Source organism: Schistocerca nitens, chromosome 1 (genome assembly GCF_023898315.1).
Source record: "Schistocerca nitens isolate TAMUIC-IGC-003100 chromosome 1, iqSchNite1.1, whole genome shotgun sequence".
Taxonomy (NCBI): domain Eukaryota; kingdom Metazoa; phylum Arthropoda; class Insecta; order Orthoptera; family Acrididae; genus Schistocerca; species Schistocerca nitens.
In genome coordinates this window covers 537568807-537589344 of record NC_064614.1, presented here as the reverse complement: position 1 = coordinate 537589344, position 20538 = coordinate 537568807, and the positions used below count along the sequence as shown (strand labels likewise).

The window sequence follows — 20538 nt, the reverse complement described above, 5'->3', positions numbered from 1 at the left end:
GGATTATTTTCTTTTGGGAGCAGTGAAGGATGCTGTTTACCAACATGAACCAACAACACCAGAGGACATGAAGCAACACTTATTGATGCTTGTACAGCCATCAAAGAGGAAACAGTAGCACGAAGTAGGGCATCCTTCATCCGCAGAGTGACCCTATGTATGCAAGCCAATGGGCATCACTCTGAGCATGAGATGTGAACGCTATGTTTAGTATGTAGTGCTGGTATCACAGTGGAAGTTTCTACAAAGGGCCATTTTACCCAGTGATGTTAAGAAACATTTGTTTGCAACAATTTGTCATTTAACACATTAGATAATTATGTGATAATAAAACTAATTGGTTAAACATGTTTACATTCATCTTCTATGTCCTACCTGAACTTCCCAAATCAAAACATTTTTACCTAAACAACGGTAAAACTTTTAGTCCACTTGCTCGTTTCACTAAAACCATCAACATGAATTTTACTATTACGAGTGAATGATTAACTGTCACTTGCGCTAGATCTACAGTAAAGTAAAGTTTTAACGTTGAACGGCATTACCTTTTTAGTAACGGATTAACGATAAGCGAAGTTAACTTTGTGACTAACGTTGCGGTACACAAATATGTTACAGAACCGCATCACCCCTAGCCTGTGGGATAAATACCTGCTGGAATGTACGACGTTAATCCAGGATGGCAGCAGACCGTATTATTCGTTTCGGACCTCTTGATATGGAAGTGTGATTATGCATGTCAATCACATCGCGATTACGGGCAGCATGGGGTTCACGCCTGAGCCTCAGGACGTGTGCTAGCAGTGCATGTCTGGTGTTTCAAGCGTCAACTTCACGTCTTAATATCTCGGGTTGTAATGGGAATATTGTGATGCAATCAACGCCATTGTGTATGTGCTTTGTCCTGCTATGGATTGCTGAAGAGAAAATATAGGAGGTCCATTTAAAAAAAACATAAGTTTGTGTTAAAAAAAACATATGCTTTAGTTTTAGAATGTTTCCAAATATGTACATTCATGGGCCCCAGCCCTACATTGATACCGGTGAAAGTCTTTTTCCAATAGCTGTTATTGTTCCACAGATATTTTGGGTGGACAAGATAGCTGGGGCACCCTATATATATAACATTAGTTAACTTTCATTTTTATATGATTGTGTGTGGTACTGTTTGAAGATATGATCTACAACAAACACCTAGAAGTAAGGTACAATAAGTTCAAGCCAGTCTTAAATGTAACACCTAATGGCTCAATTGTACCACTTAGGCTTTATCCATCTATTTACTGGTTTGTAATTAAAGCCACTTGTAATACTGATTGTATTTGGCACCTACACCTTTGGTTACAGGGCTACTTGGTTTATGATTCAATATTGTTAATTTATAATTTTTTTGAGCACTGGCATTTTACATACTTTCCTGTATCTTAAAATATTTGAATGTTTTCAATTGTGACCATATTAATTTCCTTCTTTTTATTATGTCCTAGTTTTGTATTATTTAACAAACAGCTTATTTTTGGTGTATGGTTGCTACAGATTGTAGACAATGAACATAGTTCCTTACATTTTGTATAACAAATCTATCAAAGTTCATTACATTAAAATTCTTTATATTATTATAGAGGCACAACTTCGCAAAACCTCATTGGCTAGCGGCACCATCCGGCAGCGTTTACACGTAGCATTAACACTACATATGTGGCCAGTTCTCCAACAGCTGTAATATAGCTACTTCCTTGTTCCTGCAGCTAGTGTTGTGAAGATATGCCATACTTACATCCACACATGGACTGTACGGTAGTTACCGCTGTCAATCTCCATGCATTTAAACACAAGTGTGGCAATATGAGCACTGGAGACACATACAGCTAACACCGTAAGTTATGTAAACACGACAACAAAGTTTAGGTAAGGATATAGTTTTATAACCCTTACCAAATAGATGTTCTATGTATTTTGTCAAGGTCTATAAACATTTTTCAGCATGTACATGATAAAGAGTGATTCAGCTCAACAGATTATGACAATGTGTAATGCCTGGAGGGTGGTAAGCACTGAATGAAGTAATTTTTTTTTTGGTACGTACCACAGAATGGAAGTATAAATATAAAATTTACGATACGATTGTTCACCTCTTACAGACAATTTTCTGCATTTTAGATCTGAAGATAGCTCGTCAATGAGCTGAACTAGTAATCAATAAAGGAGTGTTTGCAATCTTGACACAGGATTTTTTATCCATGCATGTTAACATAACAGATCAACTTTCTTCCAATTTGACAATGTCAGTTAACATAATGGAGCAACCATTAAGTGATTTGAGAGGATGCACTTCCATGAGCAGTGAGATAATCCAGGAATAGAATATCAAAATACATAATTTCAAACAATGGAAAGTTCAAGTTGTGAAAAGGGTAGATCACAACTCACCATAAATATGACACACTGAGTTGTAGACAGGCACAATGAAATGACTGCTACACATTTAGCCCTACACACACAAGGTGAGAGAAAAGTAAGACTTATCTAGAAAAGTTTTTATTTTTTCAAAGAACAATATTCTCCCCTTCAAAATAGTTTCTTTCAGCAACTATACACCAGTGGATACGTCATTCCCTGTCTTGGTAGCAGTGATGAAAGGCTTCAACTGGCAGGGTCTTTCCTTTGAATGTTCCCCTGAGTTCCAATATGACATCCCTCTACGACCTTCAATTTCAGGAAAATAAAAGAGGCACAAGGACTAAGATCAGGTGAACAGTGGGGCTGTGGAACAACAAGAATGTCTTCTGAGATCAAAACTTCTGAGATGAAAGTGGCCATGTGATATGGGGTGTTGTCATGATGCAGCATCCGCTTATCTGCAATGTCTTGTCTCACTTGACTCAACCTTGTCCTAAAGAGGCTTTCAAAGACATCTTTGTAAAACACCTGGTTGACAGTTTACCCTGGACAAACATTCTTCATGCACAATATCATTTTTGACACTTTCATTGGTTTTTGAAGTTGAAGGTCTCCCTGAGTGAGTTCATCTTCAATGTATTCACAGCCTTCCAAAAATGATTTGTGCTATTGAGAAACTTGTGCTCTTGATAATGTTATGTTCCCCACAAACCCATTTCAACTTTTGATTACACTCAATGAATCCCCAAGTTTAACAAAACTTGGACGTAACTTTGCTCTACATTCCACAGTTTCATTTTCACAAAAAAAACTTCATTAATGTGACACTCAAAAATCATGTCATGAATGTACAGAGTTGAAACTGGGACCTCTGTCTGGAAGGAATCAACACCAGTCTACACAAGTAGAACAACACAGTGTTGCCAGGTTACTCACAGTGTTGTCAGACATTACTTTTCTCACACATCTAGCACCCCCCCCACACACACACCCACACCCACACCCCCACACACACCTAAGGCTCCTTCCCAATCACTCAAAGACTGATCCATTTCCTTTCCAATCAGCCTGTCTTGCCATTCACTGGCTTGCACCTTACATTTATGACCCACATCACATCTTATCACATTTGATGTTCACTGCCATGACATAAGCAAGTGTGTAATGTCAACTGTTTTTCATAAATTTGTCTCCTGAAGTATATTGGTTTTAGCTTTCAAGACCAATATGGACATTACTGTTTAATCTTTATTTTCTCTCTCAGCTCACTCAATTCATCATCCTGCACACAGGGAAAGTTGCAAGTGGACTGGAAGGGGAGGGGAGAACAGAATAAGACATAATGGACAGACATATCAAACTACAAGAGTTAAGTGGGGGAGGGGAAACATGGGACAAGGATCACAGTATCAAAGGATCTATAACTACATCCTAGTCCCATTCCTAATGGGTTGCTCCATCTATCTACATTAATTCAGCAAAGTATATACTATCCTCAACAAAAATCCTAGTTCAACATCCTGGTCCCCTGTCAATGAAGTGCTCCCTGCAGATAAAGACTCCATAATTGGGGTGATAGATCATGGTGATTACATCCAGAACATCTCTGCCAACTGTAACTCTTCCACACCCAAGCTCTGCCATGGTAATCCCATCCCATAAGCCCAGCATAAACTCAAATCCCTAGGCTCACCCCAGAATTTCTCCCTTGGATCCATTTTGTCCCTCATTTCAACCACCCCGTGCACACCCAACTTCTACATGCTTCTTAAAATTCACAAACCTAAATATACCGGACACACCATTGTAGCTGGTTACTGTGCTCCTATGGAAAGAGTTGCAATTCTAGCTAACACACTGATCCATTGTCTAAAACACAACTTCCAAAATCAAGGCCACAAACCATTTCCTTTATCACCTCTCCATCTCTATCCCATTGGCATTTCACTCCCTGTTAACCACTGTTGATGTCACCTCCCTTTACAGTAACATCCTCCATTGCCATAGCTAGTCTTCCAAACACTACCTTTCCACAGTTGCCAGTTCCAAACCCACCAGCTCATTTCTTATGCACAACTACCTCTCCTTCTAGGACAAAATCTGAGTCACAAACAAGGACAAATGCATGGCATCCTGACCCGTTCATAAGTCACCTAGAACTACCCTACATAACCATTCTAGATTCTAACCCCACTGGTGGTTCAGGTTCGGTGGTGATATCTATGACCTGGATCCAGAGCCAAGGCATTCCACAGTCTTAATTCCCTCTCTACTGTCCATTTTGCCTGGCCTTCGTCTCCTCAGAAAGCCGTCTTTACCTCTAATTCCTTGATGATTCCTTAATAACCTCTATTTGTGCAAAACGTACTAACCCCCAACATTACCTCCACTTTGATAGCTGCCATTCCTTCAGAAAGATTACCTCTCACACAGTCTAGCCACTCTTAGATGGCACATCATCTAATGAGTGAACCTTGTCCAGTCTGCTTAAGTTTTTACTCGCAAACAAGCCTACTGTGCTATACCCACAAATACTTATTCTCCAACCAATCCTCTTAACCAGCTGCAAAGGAGCGTCCTGCCCTTACAATCCAATATCACCATGAATTAGAACAACTCATCACATCCTCTACAATGGCTTTGACTACTTTAACTGACCCCAGGGAAAAATATCATCAGTATCCCCCCTCCAGATTCTCTGAACTGTGGCGAGAGAAACTGTCCCTACAACACACTTTTCGATATCTCAATCCCCTGTACGTAGTCTCCTCTAGTCTCTATACCTTGCCTTGTCTCCCTCCTCCCGTCCCCATCTTATTTATATTCATCTACCCATTAATTTAGACCCCAATGTTTTGCCAATGATTTGGTTTATTTGTTCCTCTGTTCTAACACTCTGGCCCCCCTTCCCTCAAACCTTCAATATGTAACACCAAATTTCTCCTGACAGCACTAGGGTCTAATTGCCACACCCACACTCCTATCCCACAAATGGTATGCCTCTGACAAGCCACTAAAGTGCGTGTCAACCAGAGCAACCGGAGATACTTTCACCAGATTGAGCCTTGCAAGAAAATATATCTAATGCCACAACAAAATTAATGTGAGCATCCCCCCCCCCCTCCAAACACATTTGTGGGATACAAACAGACTGAAGGTAGCAACAGATTGTCAGAAAGTACTATGAACATAGCCAATAGTACCACTGCTACTGATATTGACAGATAATGATGACATCTGGAATCTTCCCTATATATAAGACAATGCATGCATGTTTACAGTGTACACAACTGAGAACTTCTAAGGAGGGAATAAGAGAAAGGAAATTAAGAACAGTAAAGCAAGAGTGTAACCATAATTACCTTGGACCTCCTGGTCTCCTGTAGTCAGTTGTGTACTGTGGTCCACGTCTGTTTGTGTCTGGTGAGACTAATGTTTTTAAACTGTAATAACAAAAAATAATAATTAACAATTTCTTTCCTGCTGCTACAGAATTGTAAATTTTAAATAAGATGTAACAGATTAAAAATTCCTACAAAAACAATGCTAATACTTGAAAACCCATTACATACAAAAGTAAAAACATTACATGGCAGGGGATTTGGGGTGTGTATTCATAAAATATTTTGTCCCACACTCATTGTGTGCAACAGAAGTAGTGCACTGTCAGAAAAGAGTATACGTTCTGTGTTTCCTGCAGACAGTCTTACTGTAATACGGATAACAGCTGCATGAAAATGCGGGAGTGAAAGTGCACTGCAAATGGAAACATATTCCAAAGTTGAAGTATGCAAAACAGTATGATTCTTGTGAGAAAACCATCAAAATTACACACAGTTTCACTTTGAAATTCTGGCAGTACGTGGACCAAATGTAATGTCACATCCAGCTGTAGTGAAATGGTACCAACAATCTGACTAAGACCATACAGACACGGTTGGTGAGGATCGGGAAAGAAGACAGCCGACATCGACTACAGATGAAAATGTCCGGGCAATCAGGGCACTGGTCTGCAGTGATTGCAGATCTTTCAACAATGAGGATGTTCACATGTTGGTTCTCGAATGGCTCCACGACTAAGGAGTAGATTTACCTCGTTGAGGAATTGAATGATCAATAGAATGTTTTGTCCAATGCTTAGACAGACTTTGGTGGGTGTTGGAAAATAGTGTCATGAATCTGTGTGACAGGCGTAGTGCAGCATTCAATGAAAGTTACCTCGCCTTCCATAATAATGCATAACTCACATGGGTCATCATGCATGTAATGCTGCAAAAAATTTACACCACCATCTGTAACTCCAGATAAAAATGTCATTTTTTTTCTAGTAAGGAAGTAACCAGCTAATACAGTTCATCATTATGAATCAGGTGGCAGCAACAAATAGTGTTTACTTCATTTGTATTTTTATGCTCTTTTTATCTCCTTTTCATGAAAAGAAACTGTTTTACAATGTTTTCTGTAACATACATTACAGTGGTGCAGTATCTCAACAAGGTACCTCCATATCTTTAGGAGACTAACAGTAAGAGGACAGCCTTGAAGGACTTACACATATGTAAATCATAGAAAAATTAGTATCTACAGCTTTTACACATTCTGGTTGGCTTATGTATAGGGTGCTTAACTCTGAGGGCATTGTTGTAATATCCACAGAAATTTAGTGTTGGGATGTACGAGCTGAATCAAATAAAATTTTCCTTCTGATTTTATTGAGAGATATCCTGTTATATCTCAACAATTCAATAAAAACACCCTGCCATTAAAGAGAAGCTCACATATGGTGTATTTTTATGGCAAGTGGTTTCTGTCACAGACCATCTTCAAACCAGCATGTATCTCCCATTTGCGACACGGAGTCGATACACAGAGCTGTTGTATGTGCTAAAAGGCACCTGTCTTCAACTGCACTTGCAGGTGGTACAGACAGACAACCCTGTGAAGTATTTCTGAACACATTTTCCAGAAACTATCTTCAGCAGCTAGTTCAACAGCCCGTAAACAAAGAAAAAATGTTTGACCTTGTAGCAAGAAGCAGGCCTAATCTTATTGACACTATCAAACAAGAGAGGGAGATTTAGCAATCATATAACATTGATGGTTACTGATGTTAATAAATCCATCAAGAAGTTTAGGAGCGTCTTTATGGTCACAAGAGTATGTAAGCAGCTTTTAGCATCCTACTTAGAAAAGGAATGGACATGTTTTAGTTCCAATATGATTGACATAGAAGAGTTATGGGCAAAGTTTAAAATGATTTTGTAAATGACATTTTGGACTAGTATGTGCCAAATAAGTGGAGGAACGATGGAAAAGACCCACCGTTATTCAATCACAAAATTTAGAAAAATGTTGAGGGAGCAGAGGTTGTTGCACTCTCACATTAAAAAGACGGAAATTTCAACAGGCAAGAGAGTAGAAATTTGTGTATCTATAAAAATCAATGTGTGAAGAATACAACTTCCATCACCATGCATTAGCAAAAGCTTTTGCCAAGAACTCTAGAAAATTCTGGTCCTTTGTAAAATGAATAACGTGCTGAATGCTTCTATTCAGTCACTCGTCAACCAGTCTGGTGTGAGAATAGAAGGAAAGCTTACGTTGTTTTATGGTCACAAAGAAGCACAATTTGTGCAGTGTAAGACAGAAAATAGTTAAAAATGAGAACTAATATCACAGATAAATGAATGAAGCACTGAAATACAGTGAGGCATGCCGTCCCAATGTTGAAATGCAAAACATATGAGCTTGTCTGCAGGAAGCTGCATGCATACTTCAACAGATTATTTCTGAAAAGCTCAAGAGGAATCTAGTCATTAAATTGGCTGAATGTATTGGTCACTTTTTAGGTGGCAGGATTTTGATTTTTGCAGTCATTTAATTTCTTTTGTATATATGTTATACATCAGGGACAAAAATTTTATAAAGATAAAAAATTACGTTTATGTATACATTGGTTAAATACTTACAACAATACAAAAAAGTCAACACAGCCCCAAAACCAAGAGACAACCCTTGATAGGCTCCAAGGCTGTGCTCTCTGAATACTCCCATCTGAAAGACAACACACACCACATATATCAAACTGTGATAAAATTCATCAAGTCAAAATGCTAAATACCTCTCAACACTAGTGTGATCAGCACTGTTACTGGATAATTTGGGTTACTTTAACTTTACATGGCGTGTTGAGGTAATGATGAGCAGTAATAAAGGGAATCAAAGACAAATTAATGTCACAGCTGGGGCCATATAGTAAATACAGTTAAGCACTTGTGCTCTCTCAGCAGCTAAATAATGCATGACAGTTGAAGCAAGGAGGACATAGGATTGGACTAGCACAGGCAAAGCAGTATTCATCAAAAGAAGTCAAACCGTATGTGAATGAAGTCAACTAGTATGAATCATAGATGTTAACGTACAGAAGGACAGTTGGCAACTATCTAGACACAGTGGTAATACCTCTTCCAGAAAATGTACAATTGACATAATTTCTCAATTTGCATTATGCTTTAGTCTCACTTTGAATGGGTATTTGAAAGCAAACAGATTTTTCTTGGGCTGAAGGTACTGGTGACTGATCCATAGCATAGCCTTGGTTCTATGTTAGTTTGGAAGGTGACAGTTACTGAATAGTTGAAATTAAGTGTACAGGAATCTTAAGTGTCGTATTACTTTCAATTAGTTTCACTTCTGTACTGAGTGGCACAGAATTATATCTATTGTTATGAATATCTTGCCAATTGTTCTTTGGTACTGCATTACACACCACATATATCAAACTGTGATAAAATTCATCAAGTCAAAATGCTAAATACCTCTCAACACTAGTGTGATCAGCACTGTTACTGGATAATTTGGGTTACTTTAACTTTACATGGCGTGTTGAGGTAATGATGAGCAGTAATAAAGGGAATCAAAGACAAATTAATGTCACAGCTGGGGCCATATAGTAAATACAGTTAAGCACTTGTGCTCTCTCAGCAGCTAAATAATGCATGACAGTTGAAGCAAGGAGGACATAGGACTGGACTAGCACAGGCAAAGCAGTCTTCATCAAAAGAAGTCAAACCGTATGTGAATGAAGTCAACTAGTATGAATCATAGATGTTAACGTACAGAAGGACAGTTGGCAACTATCTAGACACAGTGGTAATACCTCTTCCAGAAAATGTACAATTGACATAATTTCTCAATTTGCATTATGCTTTAGTCTCACTTTGAATGGGTATTTGAAAGCAAACAGATTTTTCTTGGGCTGAAGGTACTGGTGACTGATCCATAGCATAGCCTTGGTTCTATGTTAGTTTGGAAGGTGACAGTTACTGAATAGTTGAAATTAAGTGTACAGGAATCTTAAGTGTCGTATTACTTTCAATTAGTTTCACTTCTGTACTGAGTGGCACAGAATTATATCTATTGTTATGAATATCTTGCCAATTGTTCTTTGGTACTGCATTACCTTAGCAGAATTTTTCTTTCAAAACAATTGTGACATATAATATAGTACATAATATAAGTTCAAATAATACATGCATTCCTTACCAGCATTTTAGTATCACCTTATGTAATGCATATAAGGTAACAATCTTGAATGATTGCTTTACAGGAAAAAATATAGAAGGGTACGCAGCATTGCAGACAGCAAGGTAAGAGAACATTTCCTGCCCTCTCAACTAAATGTATTGTGCGTGGAACAACAGACACTGCCAAATGATAATCTTGACTGGCGACTTGAGTATTTTGAAGGCATGTGGCCAGAATGCAAATTGATCATGTTGATCCCAGACTCAGATTCATAAGCACTCAGATCTGGGCTCAACTGCTGTGAGCATAGTTATCCCAAAGTTCAGCACTGTTCCTGTGTATCATGAACCTCTCTGTGCCCTATAAGGCAGTGCAGCATGAGTAAAATTGTCAGAGGGCCTGCCAACATCTGAGAGTTTGAGATGTGTGAATTCTGGTCCTGGCAATGCCAAGCTGGAATAATACTCTCACAAGAACCTAGGCAATGGCTTTAGTCCATAGGGCATAGCTGGTTACTTATGCGCCTGCACTGTGCTAGACAAAACTTGGGTACATATCAAACAACATGGATGTTTGAAACACTCTACTGTATTTCTTACTTTTAATTTGTGGAAAAAAGTTACTGATATGAGGATATAAAGATACGTTAATGTAGTCAGAGAGGAGTCATGTAACAGTCATATCAAAGTTACAGGGAGATTACCAACAATTAGCCAAAACGAAAAGAGGGAAAGAAATGATAAATTGAATTTAAAATGTAAATGTATTTTTCTACATAAGAACAGGCTTTATTGTAAATAAAAAAAATTAAGCTACAACCAATGTTACAAATACCAAAGACCATACCAAAATTTGTCTCAAAAGCAGACAACATATTCTATCATCAACATGCTCACATGTTGAGGTAGTACAAGACCTCTATGAAGAATTACAGAAGCTGATAAATTACAGGAAATAACACTACAATGTTAATAAGAATGTGGGATTTTAGTGTGAAAGTAAGACCAAATCTAAACATTTATCAGAAGAGATATTTAGCTATGATACCAGAAATGATAAGAAGATATTGTTCAGCATACCCTTTCAAAAGAAAAGAGAAAACTGACTTCACAAGTCAGTACAGCAGAGGAACAGTTCAGAGATAACTGATTGTATCATATCAACAAAAATAATAAACTTTTGAAAATTTAATATAACTGGATAGATAACAAAGCTGCTCACCATGTGGCAGCATAAGAAAGCACATTTAAAATTAAGGAAATGAACAAGTTTCTGGAGCCAGTGGCACCACCTCCTGGCAGAAGTATTGAAGGGGGAGCAAGAGGAATGAAGGAAAAGGACTGGCAAGATTAGGAAATGGGAAGAGTACTGGAAAAGTAACCCAGAACACTGCATCAGAGGATACTTACTGTCCAGTGTCTTCTCCTGCCACTGCTTGGTGAGTGGATTTTTGATCTATATGATTATATTAGCACGACAATGCAGCCTGTAATAAACTATCACATGTGGGGCAGTGTTTTGTGGACAATAACATTCGTGAAAAGGACTGGCCTGCCCCGAGTCCCGACTTGAACTCGACAGCACACACATGGGATGAGTTAGGACATCAATTTCACTCCACACCAGAGCCCATTATCTGGTTTTGGCTCTTGAGAAAGAATGGGCCATTCCTCCACAGACATTCAGACACATAATTTAATGCCCCCCACCCCTCCCTCCAGCACAGTTCAGGCTGTTGTAAAGGAGTGGACACATCCCATGTTATGTCCTATAGTTTGTGTCCAGATACTTTTGGTCACACAGCGTGGATTGTGATAATTTATTCAAGGACAGGAAGATCTATTAAATTGTCCAGCGTCTTACAAAATTAAGATTAAATAGATATAAATAAGTGACAATCAAGGCACTTTTTAATTGGAAACCTTTAGCTCAATACTCTTGCCTGCATTCTAAAGGCAGGCATTCTGTCTCTCTAATAATAAATGGGATAATGTGGCTTGATGCAATGTTCAGTATAGCAACAGGCCTCAAAGAATCATTTCAGCTCAAAACCAGGCATGCTTTCTCATTTTATGGCAAGAAGGGTTTTCAGTACAGGAAGTTGTCCACCAGGCTTATATCACAAAATGTCATTCAGTTTCTATTGTGAGGAACAAAATGCTGATATCTGACTCAGTGGTCATCCATGGTTAACAAGATCAGCTGATGACAGCAATGTACAAAAAATCACTTCATAGGTACCAAGAGAAGAATGCAACAAACTGCAAACTGTTTGCTTCCTTTATTGAGACAACTAAGAGGGCTGCATTTACTCAGACAGTATGCAACCATATTTACATGATCACTTTGGCCTCTAAGTATTCATTAGAAACAGTACCACTCCTCACCCCACCACAATCAGTAAACAAGGCAGTCAAACATCTGGAATGAAACCTGTATCAATGGAGTCGGCATAGAAAAAAATCTTAAACTTTAACCAGGAAGAAGATCAAACTGAATTTAGAAGTGGACACAGCTTGATGGATCACATTTAAGTTGTGAACAAAAGAATAAAATGGGGTAATACACACGGATTACCACTTTGTCTGGGACTGTGATATTTAGAAAGATTTTGACTTTTTTGACTCCACAAAGAACAAGATCTTGATTCAACCTACATAAATACAGGGTGTTAAAAAAAGGTATGGCCAAACTTTCAGGAAACATTCCTCACACACAAATAAAGAAAAGATGTTATGTGTACATGTGTCCGGAAACGCTTAATTTCCATGTTAGAGCTCATTTTAGTTTCATCAGTATGTACTGTACTTCCTCGATTCACCGCCAGTTGGCCAAATTGAAGGAAGGTAATGTTGACTTCGGTGCCTGTGTTGACATGCGACTCATTGCCCTACAGTACTAGCATCAAGCACATGAGTACGTAGCATCAACAGGTTAGTGTTCATCACAAACGTGGTTTTGCAGTCAGTGCAATGTTTACAAATGCGGAGTTGGCAGATGCCCATTTGATGTATGGATTAGCACAGGGCAATTGGCGTGGCACGGTACATTTGTATCGAGACAAATTTCCAGAACGAAGGTGTCCTGACAGGAAGACGTTCAAAGCAATTTATCAGCGTCTTAGGGAGCACAGAACATTCCAGCCTATGACTCGCGATTGGGGAAGACCTAGAACGACGAGGACACCTGCAATGGACGAGGCAATTCTTCGTGCAGTTGACAATAACCCTAATGTCAGCATCAGAGAAGTTGCTGCTGTACAAGGTAACGTTGACCACGTCACTGTACGGAGAGTGCTGCGGGAGAACCAGTTGTTTCCGTACCATGTACAGCGTGTGCAGGCACTATCAGCAGCTGATTGGCCTCCACGGGTACACTTCTGCGAATGGTTCATCCAACAATGTGTCAATCCTCATTTCAGTGCAAATGTTCTCTTTATGGATGAGGCTTCATTCCAACGTGATCAAATTGTAAATTTTCACAATCAACATGTGTGGGCTGACGAGAATCTGCATGCAATTGTGCAATCATGTCATCAACACAGATTTTCTGTGAACGTTTGGGCAGGCATTGTTGGTGATGTCTTGATTGGGCCCCATGTTCTTCCACCTACGCTCAATGGAGCACGTTATCATGATTTCATACGGGGTACTCTACCTGTGCTGCTAGAACATGTGCCTTTACAAGTACGACACAACGTGGTTCATTCACGATGGAACTCCTGCACATTTCAGTCGAAGTGTTCGTATTCTTCTCAACAACAGATTCGGTGACCGATGGATTGGTAGAGGCGGACCAATTCCATGGCCTCCACACTCTCCTGACCTCAACCCTCTTGACTTTCATTTATGGGGACATTTGAAAGCTCTTGTCTACGCAACCCCGGTACCAAACGTAGAGACTCTTCGTGCCCATATTGTGGACGGATGTGATACAATATGCCATTCTCCAGGGCTGCATCAGCGCATCAGGGATTCTATGCAAAGGAGGGTGGATGCATGTATCCTCGCTAACAGAGGACATTTTGAACATTTCCTGTAACAAATTATTTGAAGTCACGCTGGTACGTTCTGTTGCTGTGTGTTTCCATTCCATGATTAATGTGATTTGAAGAGAAGTAATAAAATGAGCTCTAACATGGAAAGTAAGCGTTTCCGGACACATGTCCACATAACATATTTTCTTTCTTTGTGTGTGAGGAATGTTTCCTGAAAGTTTGGCCGTACCTCTTTGTAACACCCTGTACGTTAACAATCTTCCATCTAGTCTACAACTAGCAGAATTTTATCTTTTTACAAATCTTGTAATAAATCCAAGCGCGCGCGCGCGCACACACACACACACACACACACACACACACACACACACACACACACACACAGAGAGAGAGAGAGAGAGAGAGAGAGAGAGAGAGAGACAATTCTTAAAAGTATCATTGACTTGTTTTCTGCTAAAGGTCTCACCCTCAATTTTTAAGAGACATTGTATTCAATTGTGGACATCAATGGGCATTACACCAACTATAAGTTTAAGGACGGAAGCGTCAAAATTCTTATGGGTTCATACTGATGATAATTTAATTTGGAAAAATCCATTTAGGAAACATCTAAAACAACTTAGTTCAGCCACATTTGTGCTTGGAATCCTTGCAAATCTTCAGAATTCTTGAGGAGACACAAATCAGTAAGTTGACACATTTTGCATATTTTCATTCAGTGACATCATATGGAATAATGTTCTGGGTTAGCTCACCTTTAAAAGGTAAGAACTTCATTGCACAAGAGTGTACTGTGGGAGTGATATGTGATGCTTGCCTGTGATTGTCTTGTGGACATTGTTTGAGGAGCTGGGCATTCTGACCGCTCCTTCACAGTATAGTTATTCCCTAATGAAGGTTTTTGTAGATAATCTGAGGTACATAATTACAATACTATAAGGGAGAATGACATTCACTACTCCACATTGGGCATGTATTTGGCACAGAAAAGGATGTACAATGCTCCAAAAAGGCTTTTTTATTACTTGCCCAGTGATATGGGGTATCTGACAGACAGCACAGTAAAATTTGATAAACTGAGAAAGTTTTTCCTTGAAAACTACCACTATTCCGTAGAAGAATTTCTATTACTGTAATATGTAAAAGGTGGTGGGTAGGAACTACTAACTCACATCTGTATATATTCACCTCTATTTATATTTACCTTGGAAATGTTCAGAATGTAGCCATATGTACAAATTAATTAGCAATGTGAATGCAAAATTAATCTTTCCACATCATTATGATCTATTTTGCAAAAGGATCCTTGGAACAATATCTAACCAAGATAATTTCTAGTCTCAGTAACCTTTACGGGTCGACCGAAGCGTCCGATCCCACCCGTTGGCTTTGACCCGTGACGCAAGGCTGTTGTGGTGTGATGTCACGACATCGCGAAATTTTGTTTGTGAGAGTGGCATGTTTGTAGGTGTTGTTTTGATGTGATCAATGGTGCTCTCTGGTAGTGTGTTTATGGGTAGCGTGTTACATGGCTTATGGGGTTCATTTGCATGATAGCATTGCACGTGTGTGGTACCAGAACTGTGCTTTCAGCAGAATATTTTTCAGTGAGTTAACAATTTTAGTTTTGTTATTTCAACGTTATTGTAGTTTTTTTCTGTTCATCATGTGTGAATTTTGGTAAATTGCTTTTTTTATGTATTTAGTAGGTACGGATATGACTGACAAGGTCAACAGTTTTTGGTTGTCGGCGATGATGGGGCACAGTGCGTTGTCTCTAGTAAAATTTCTTCAACTATTCAGATTTTGGGACGAAGTCGTGAAGAAATGAGGCTTACTAAAGTTTAAGCGTCTCGGACCAGGGACGGCTGTATGTGGAGATGTCGTAAGGTAACAGGTCAAGGGAAGTGTTCGATTCCAATTTTGTTGTGTTTATTGAAGTAGTGATGATTGTGGATGTGGTTGCAGTTTTGGGTTTTGTGATTTGATATTGGTAGTTTCTGTTCACCTATATAGGTTAAGGGAAATGTTTGATTCCAATGTGCGGTTGTGGCTGTTCTGGTATTGGGAATTGCTGTTGAGCTATATAGGTCAAGGGAAGTGTTCGATTTCAGTTTGTGGGTTTGGGAGCTGCTGTTGAGCTATATAGGTCAAGGGAAGTGTGATTCCAGATGATATGGTGTTTAGTGGAATTTGGGGAGTTTAGTGTGGTCTGTTTTTTTTTTTTTTTTTTTTTCCTTCTTCGTTGTTTTGTGTGGTTTGTTATGGTAGTGTGTGTGTAAATTTGTTTATATTTACTTTGTCCCCACCCAAAAACCCCCTATTTCCCACACTTGTCCCGTTAGTTTCATTAGGTTTTTTGTGGAACATGCGTGTGTTGGTTTTTCAATGTATTTTCGTGTTTGTGGTCATGGTCACATAATGACGTCATATGTGCCATATTGGAGTCATAGTGTATGGTCATTTTCGTTGTGGGTCAAAGCAGACGGGTGGAATCGGACGCTTCTGTATTTCCACCTTTACCCCCCCCCTCTCTCTCTCTCTCTCTCTCTGTGTGAGTGTGTGAGTGGGGGGGGGGGCGCGGGTGGACGACATGGTAGACATGAATGATCAGGTTACCGGTGTGTTTGCTTCGGTTTCTGAGTATTTTCATGGTAGGTGGGCACTAATTTTAGGTAGCTTTGGATGTTTTAATTTGTGTTCCCATATGGAAATGTAATAGGCATTTCAATATTAGAATGATGCCACCAAAATAATGTTTAATGGACGACTTCATGTTTACCAATGTGATTGTAACGTAACTATTCACCAACACTGCATAACCAGTACAGGGACTATGTTGTCATACAAATATTTTAATTATAAGTGTGTTGAGACCTCCACACAAATATGGGAGTTCTTGATGAGGATTTCCTTGTTGTTAATCTCATTGGGAAACAGCAAGAATAATGTGGTTGGCAGTGGAGATGTATATATACTTACGGAATGTGCAACATATATTTTAAAAAAGAAAAAGAAGACTCATTAGGAACATTCCAGGCCAAACGAACCAGAGGTCCCCACCTGATAATCTCCAATTTTGTCAGAACTTTTACCATAGTTGCAGGCATATCTCAAAGGAACTTCTGTGAGGTTCCAACTCAAGTTATGCTGTACTTTTGACAACAAGGCCATCGGGCTGGTGGTCACTTGTCCATGAACATATTATCATGAATAACTCATGTTTAAGAACTCTTCATAAGTTAGCTGTTACAGTGAGACACCACACAAATTGGTGTTCCTATTCAACTTTTGGATTTTCCAAAACTGCTGCTCAAAGTGGGCAAAAATACTAGTTTCAACCATTGATATCTCCAGCCTAAACATTTCTGTGTCACAATATTTGGTTTGTTTATCAATAAAATTAATATTACACCACATGATAAACGTAAACTTCCAAATATGTTTGGTTACTGAGATATTTGGATCTAGACAGTGCCTAAATTGTCAAATTTGACCATTGTTTGCTCCAAATATCTCAAAATGGTGGTCAATCAACTTTCTTCCAACTATTCCCATTAGAAGGAGCAGATCTCTGTATCCTGCACTCTTGTTTCTGTTTGTTGTTTAAGGGATAATCTTCAAACATATGCCGCTCTGTTGCCATAAACACATATTTGGTGTTAATGGATGCGTATTTTTTTTATTTCCACTGCCAGAATAGCCAGGCCATGTCACACCCATTCAGAATTTATCACAGAGGTACTGAAGATATCCAAAATTTGAATGTTTTCATAATCATTGAGGCATGGCACTGTTGGTGTGCATGCTTATTTGACAAGGTTGATGGAACACCAGAAGGACAATTCGGAAAAATCAACTATTTCTACTATTCCAATCATTGTTCTGCTGCCCAATGTAAAAATTTCAGGAACTTCACCAATTTACTCAGCACCAAAAGTTGTGTAAAACAATCGGTTTGCAGGTTTCCACCGCAATAGTCATCTTATAAAGGGCTGTCAAATATGATTTACTTGCAATAATATGCTCATCAGCTGTGTGACCTCCAAGCTGATGACGCTGGTATCAAAAGTAAAGCTTAACAGAACTTCCAATGAGGTGTGCCTGCAGCTATGGTAAAAGTTAACAAAACTTGAGATGGTCAGTTTTGGACCATTTCAAAAAATTGATCTGATGCAGATTGTCTTGCAATCAATCAATACACCGATCTTCACTGGAGACCAGTCTGTCACCACAACTCCATTTCAAAAAAACAGTGGTGGTGGTTATGTCACAGTGAAATAAATGTTCAAATAAGTAACTGAGATGCTCAGTTTTGTCACAGTGCCATTGCCACATTTACACAGTCACTGAGTCAGTGCATGGCGATAAGTTTCTCGTATGTCAGTATACTTGATATCTGGTTCTCGATAGGGGCCTGTTCTAAAGTTTTCCATGTACTGCAGTTTTCATTTCATTACCACCCCTGCTGCTCCCCTGCATATTCACAAATGTCATCTGCCTGCCTTCCATTATGCTGTATCATCATCATCATCATCATCATCATCATCATCATCAACCTTCATAGAGCACAAGTGCAGGTTACAAGTATCAGGAGGGAAATAATGAAAAACCTAAATCAGGGTGGCTGTATGGATTTAGAACTAAGCCAGCAGCTTGATGACCGTGAGGAAATATAGATTGCCGAATCTCCGTAATAGATTAACTCTGTACAGCTCCAACAAATGGGGAACCTTGCATTTCGCCTAATCCAGCACAACTCAAAGCACACCTTCTGCTAGTACCTCACACTCACTTTATGAACTTCATTTTTCAACACACGTGTACTTCTATTCAGTCAACATGTAATATTGCTCTGTTGATCACATTTACGCCTATTATGCACACCATATGCACAAAGAAGTTTTGTTGCACTTCCTAGCGAGTAATATTTTCCTGGTGTTATACGCAGTTTTAGAACTTGTCCTAATTGTCATTTGTCTCTCATTCCTCAAAATAAAATTATGTAGGTGAAACAAATAACTTCATCTTTAAGGGCACTATGGAAAGACGATCTCAAATTCGATGACCCAAGGGACTAAGTGAAACAAATTACTTCAACAAAAAAGTAAATATAAACGTATGTAAGAAAAATCTGAAATGAGGCATTGCGTGATTAAAATAACGTACACATGAAAGAAGGGTTCTTTAGGTGAATATAAAAGTAACCTCTACAGAAATCATACTAGTACATACAGAAGATTGTGATAAACATTACAAAGCACACATTATTAGCTAAAACTGTTTTAGAGAAAGTTGTATGACGATACGTAACCGGCTGTTGGGGCCGGACGGAGTTCAAAGGCATTAAAGGACAGAAATTTTGCTGAAAGGAATGTGTCGACAGCAAATCGGTCGTATTCTTTTCAAAGGAAATATTCCGGACTTTGGATTAAGCGATATGGGGAAACTTTAAAGCTGGATTGCGTCACCTACTTCAAAGCCATGCGAGAATATTACACAAATTAATATTTAAAAAAGTGATACACATTAAACATTTAAAAAAGTCCATTCTGAACAAGTAATGTAAAACATTAGTAAAATTAAAAGACCTAGGCAACTTATTAATCTCAATCCTTATAACATTACGACTAGTTCGAAAAGTCTTAACTCCTGCTACGATTCAATTAGTTGGCGAAGTTACAGTAGACAAGATGAAAATTCTAGAACACTGCGTTGACGAACATCTTCCACGTATAGTACAAATTAAACTCTCCATTCAAATACCATTTCACCTAACAAATTAAGAGAACTTCTTACCCGATGCAATGTAAACCATATCCTCGAACAAACGGGATTGCACTAATTTTCTAGTTTTTATACAAACATGTCTGGAACCTTAGCTACAATTTCGATGACGAGTCACTCCCTACTCCCACACAAACAGTTAAATGTCATCAACCCTGACACATTTCTAGCGATCAAAGATATTTAGCAGTCGAAAGACTTTTCTATCATTGTTGCCATCGTTTTCTAAGATGCTTAGGTGTCGCTAGACTGGTACACTTCAATATTCTTATGTAAAATCTCATACTCTTCATTCCTGCTACGCTGCAGTTATCCAAGTTTGGTGCATATTTTTTTTAGATTAGATTAGATTAACTTTCATTCCAACTGATCCGTAGTCTTAATATTAGTAGTTGTTGGTCTCTTTAATTCTAAAATCGTTTAGAAACATTACATCCTGTAATATTTTCTTATTGGTTAACGAAATAAGGTCACTTTCACATTTAGTTCCATCTAGTCGTTGCAAGTTTCTTTATTTTTGTTTTCTTGTAGGAGATTATTTAGTGCCGGGCTTTCACACGCTACAAAAGTTATGCCAAGTGGTCGATACCACAGATTTCTAACATTTAAGCAGCCGAAGACGCATGGAGGTAAGAATAATCTTACCTCCATGGGAAGACGCATGTTACGGCCCTTGTAAATGACCAAACTTGTCTGTCAAATTCCTTCTTATCTAGCAAAGAACTGACAAACAAAGCAGTACACGTTCCAAGAAAACATTTACAAGACTGAAATTGGTAATGTAATTACAGAAGAAGACGAAGAAAACAAGGCGCTAGTCCATGGAA

At 38.7% G+C, this 20538-nt stretch overlaps 1 protein-coding gene across 1 annotated transcript in view; it reads right to left on the bottom strand.

Annotated features, from left to right (window-relative positions):
- Nucleotides 1–19901, bottom strand: part of LOC126253624 (selenoprotein K-like) — a 36516-nt gene extending 16615 nt beyond the window's left edge. Inside the window, exons 1-3 of the mRNA XM_049955102.1 lie at nt 19724–19901; nt 8370–8454; nt 5763–5843 (exon numbers count right to left, since the gene is read on the bottom strand). Coding sequence (XP_049811059.1) covers nt 5763–5843; nt 8370–8454; nt 19724–19742 — 185 coding nt within the window. The 5' untranslated portion in view covers nt 19743–19901. The remainder of the gene's footprint in view (nt 1–5762; nt 5844–8369; nt 8455–19723) is intronic.
- Between the last annotated feature and the right edge of the window lie 637 nt (nt 19902–20538).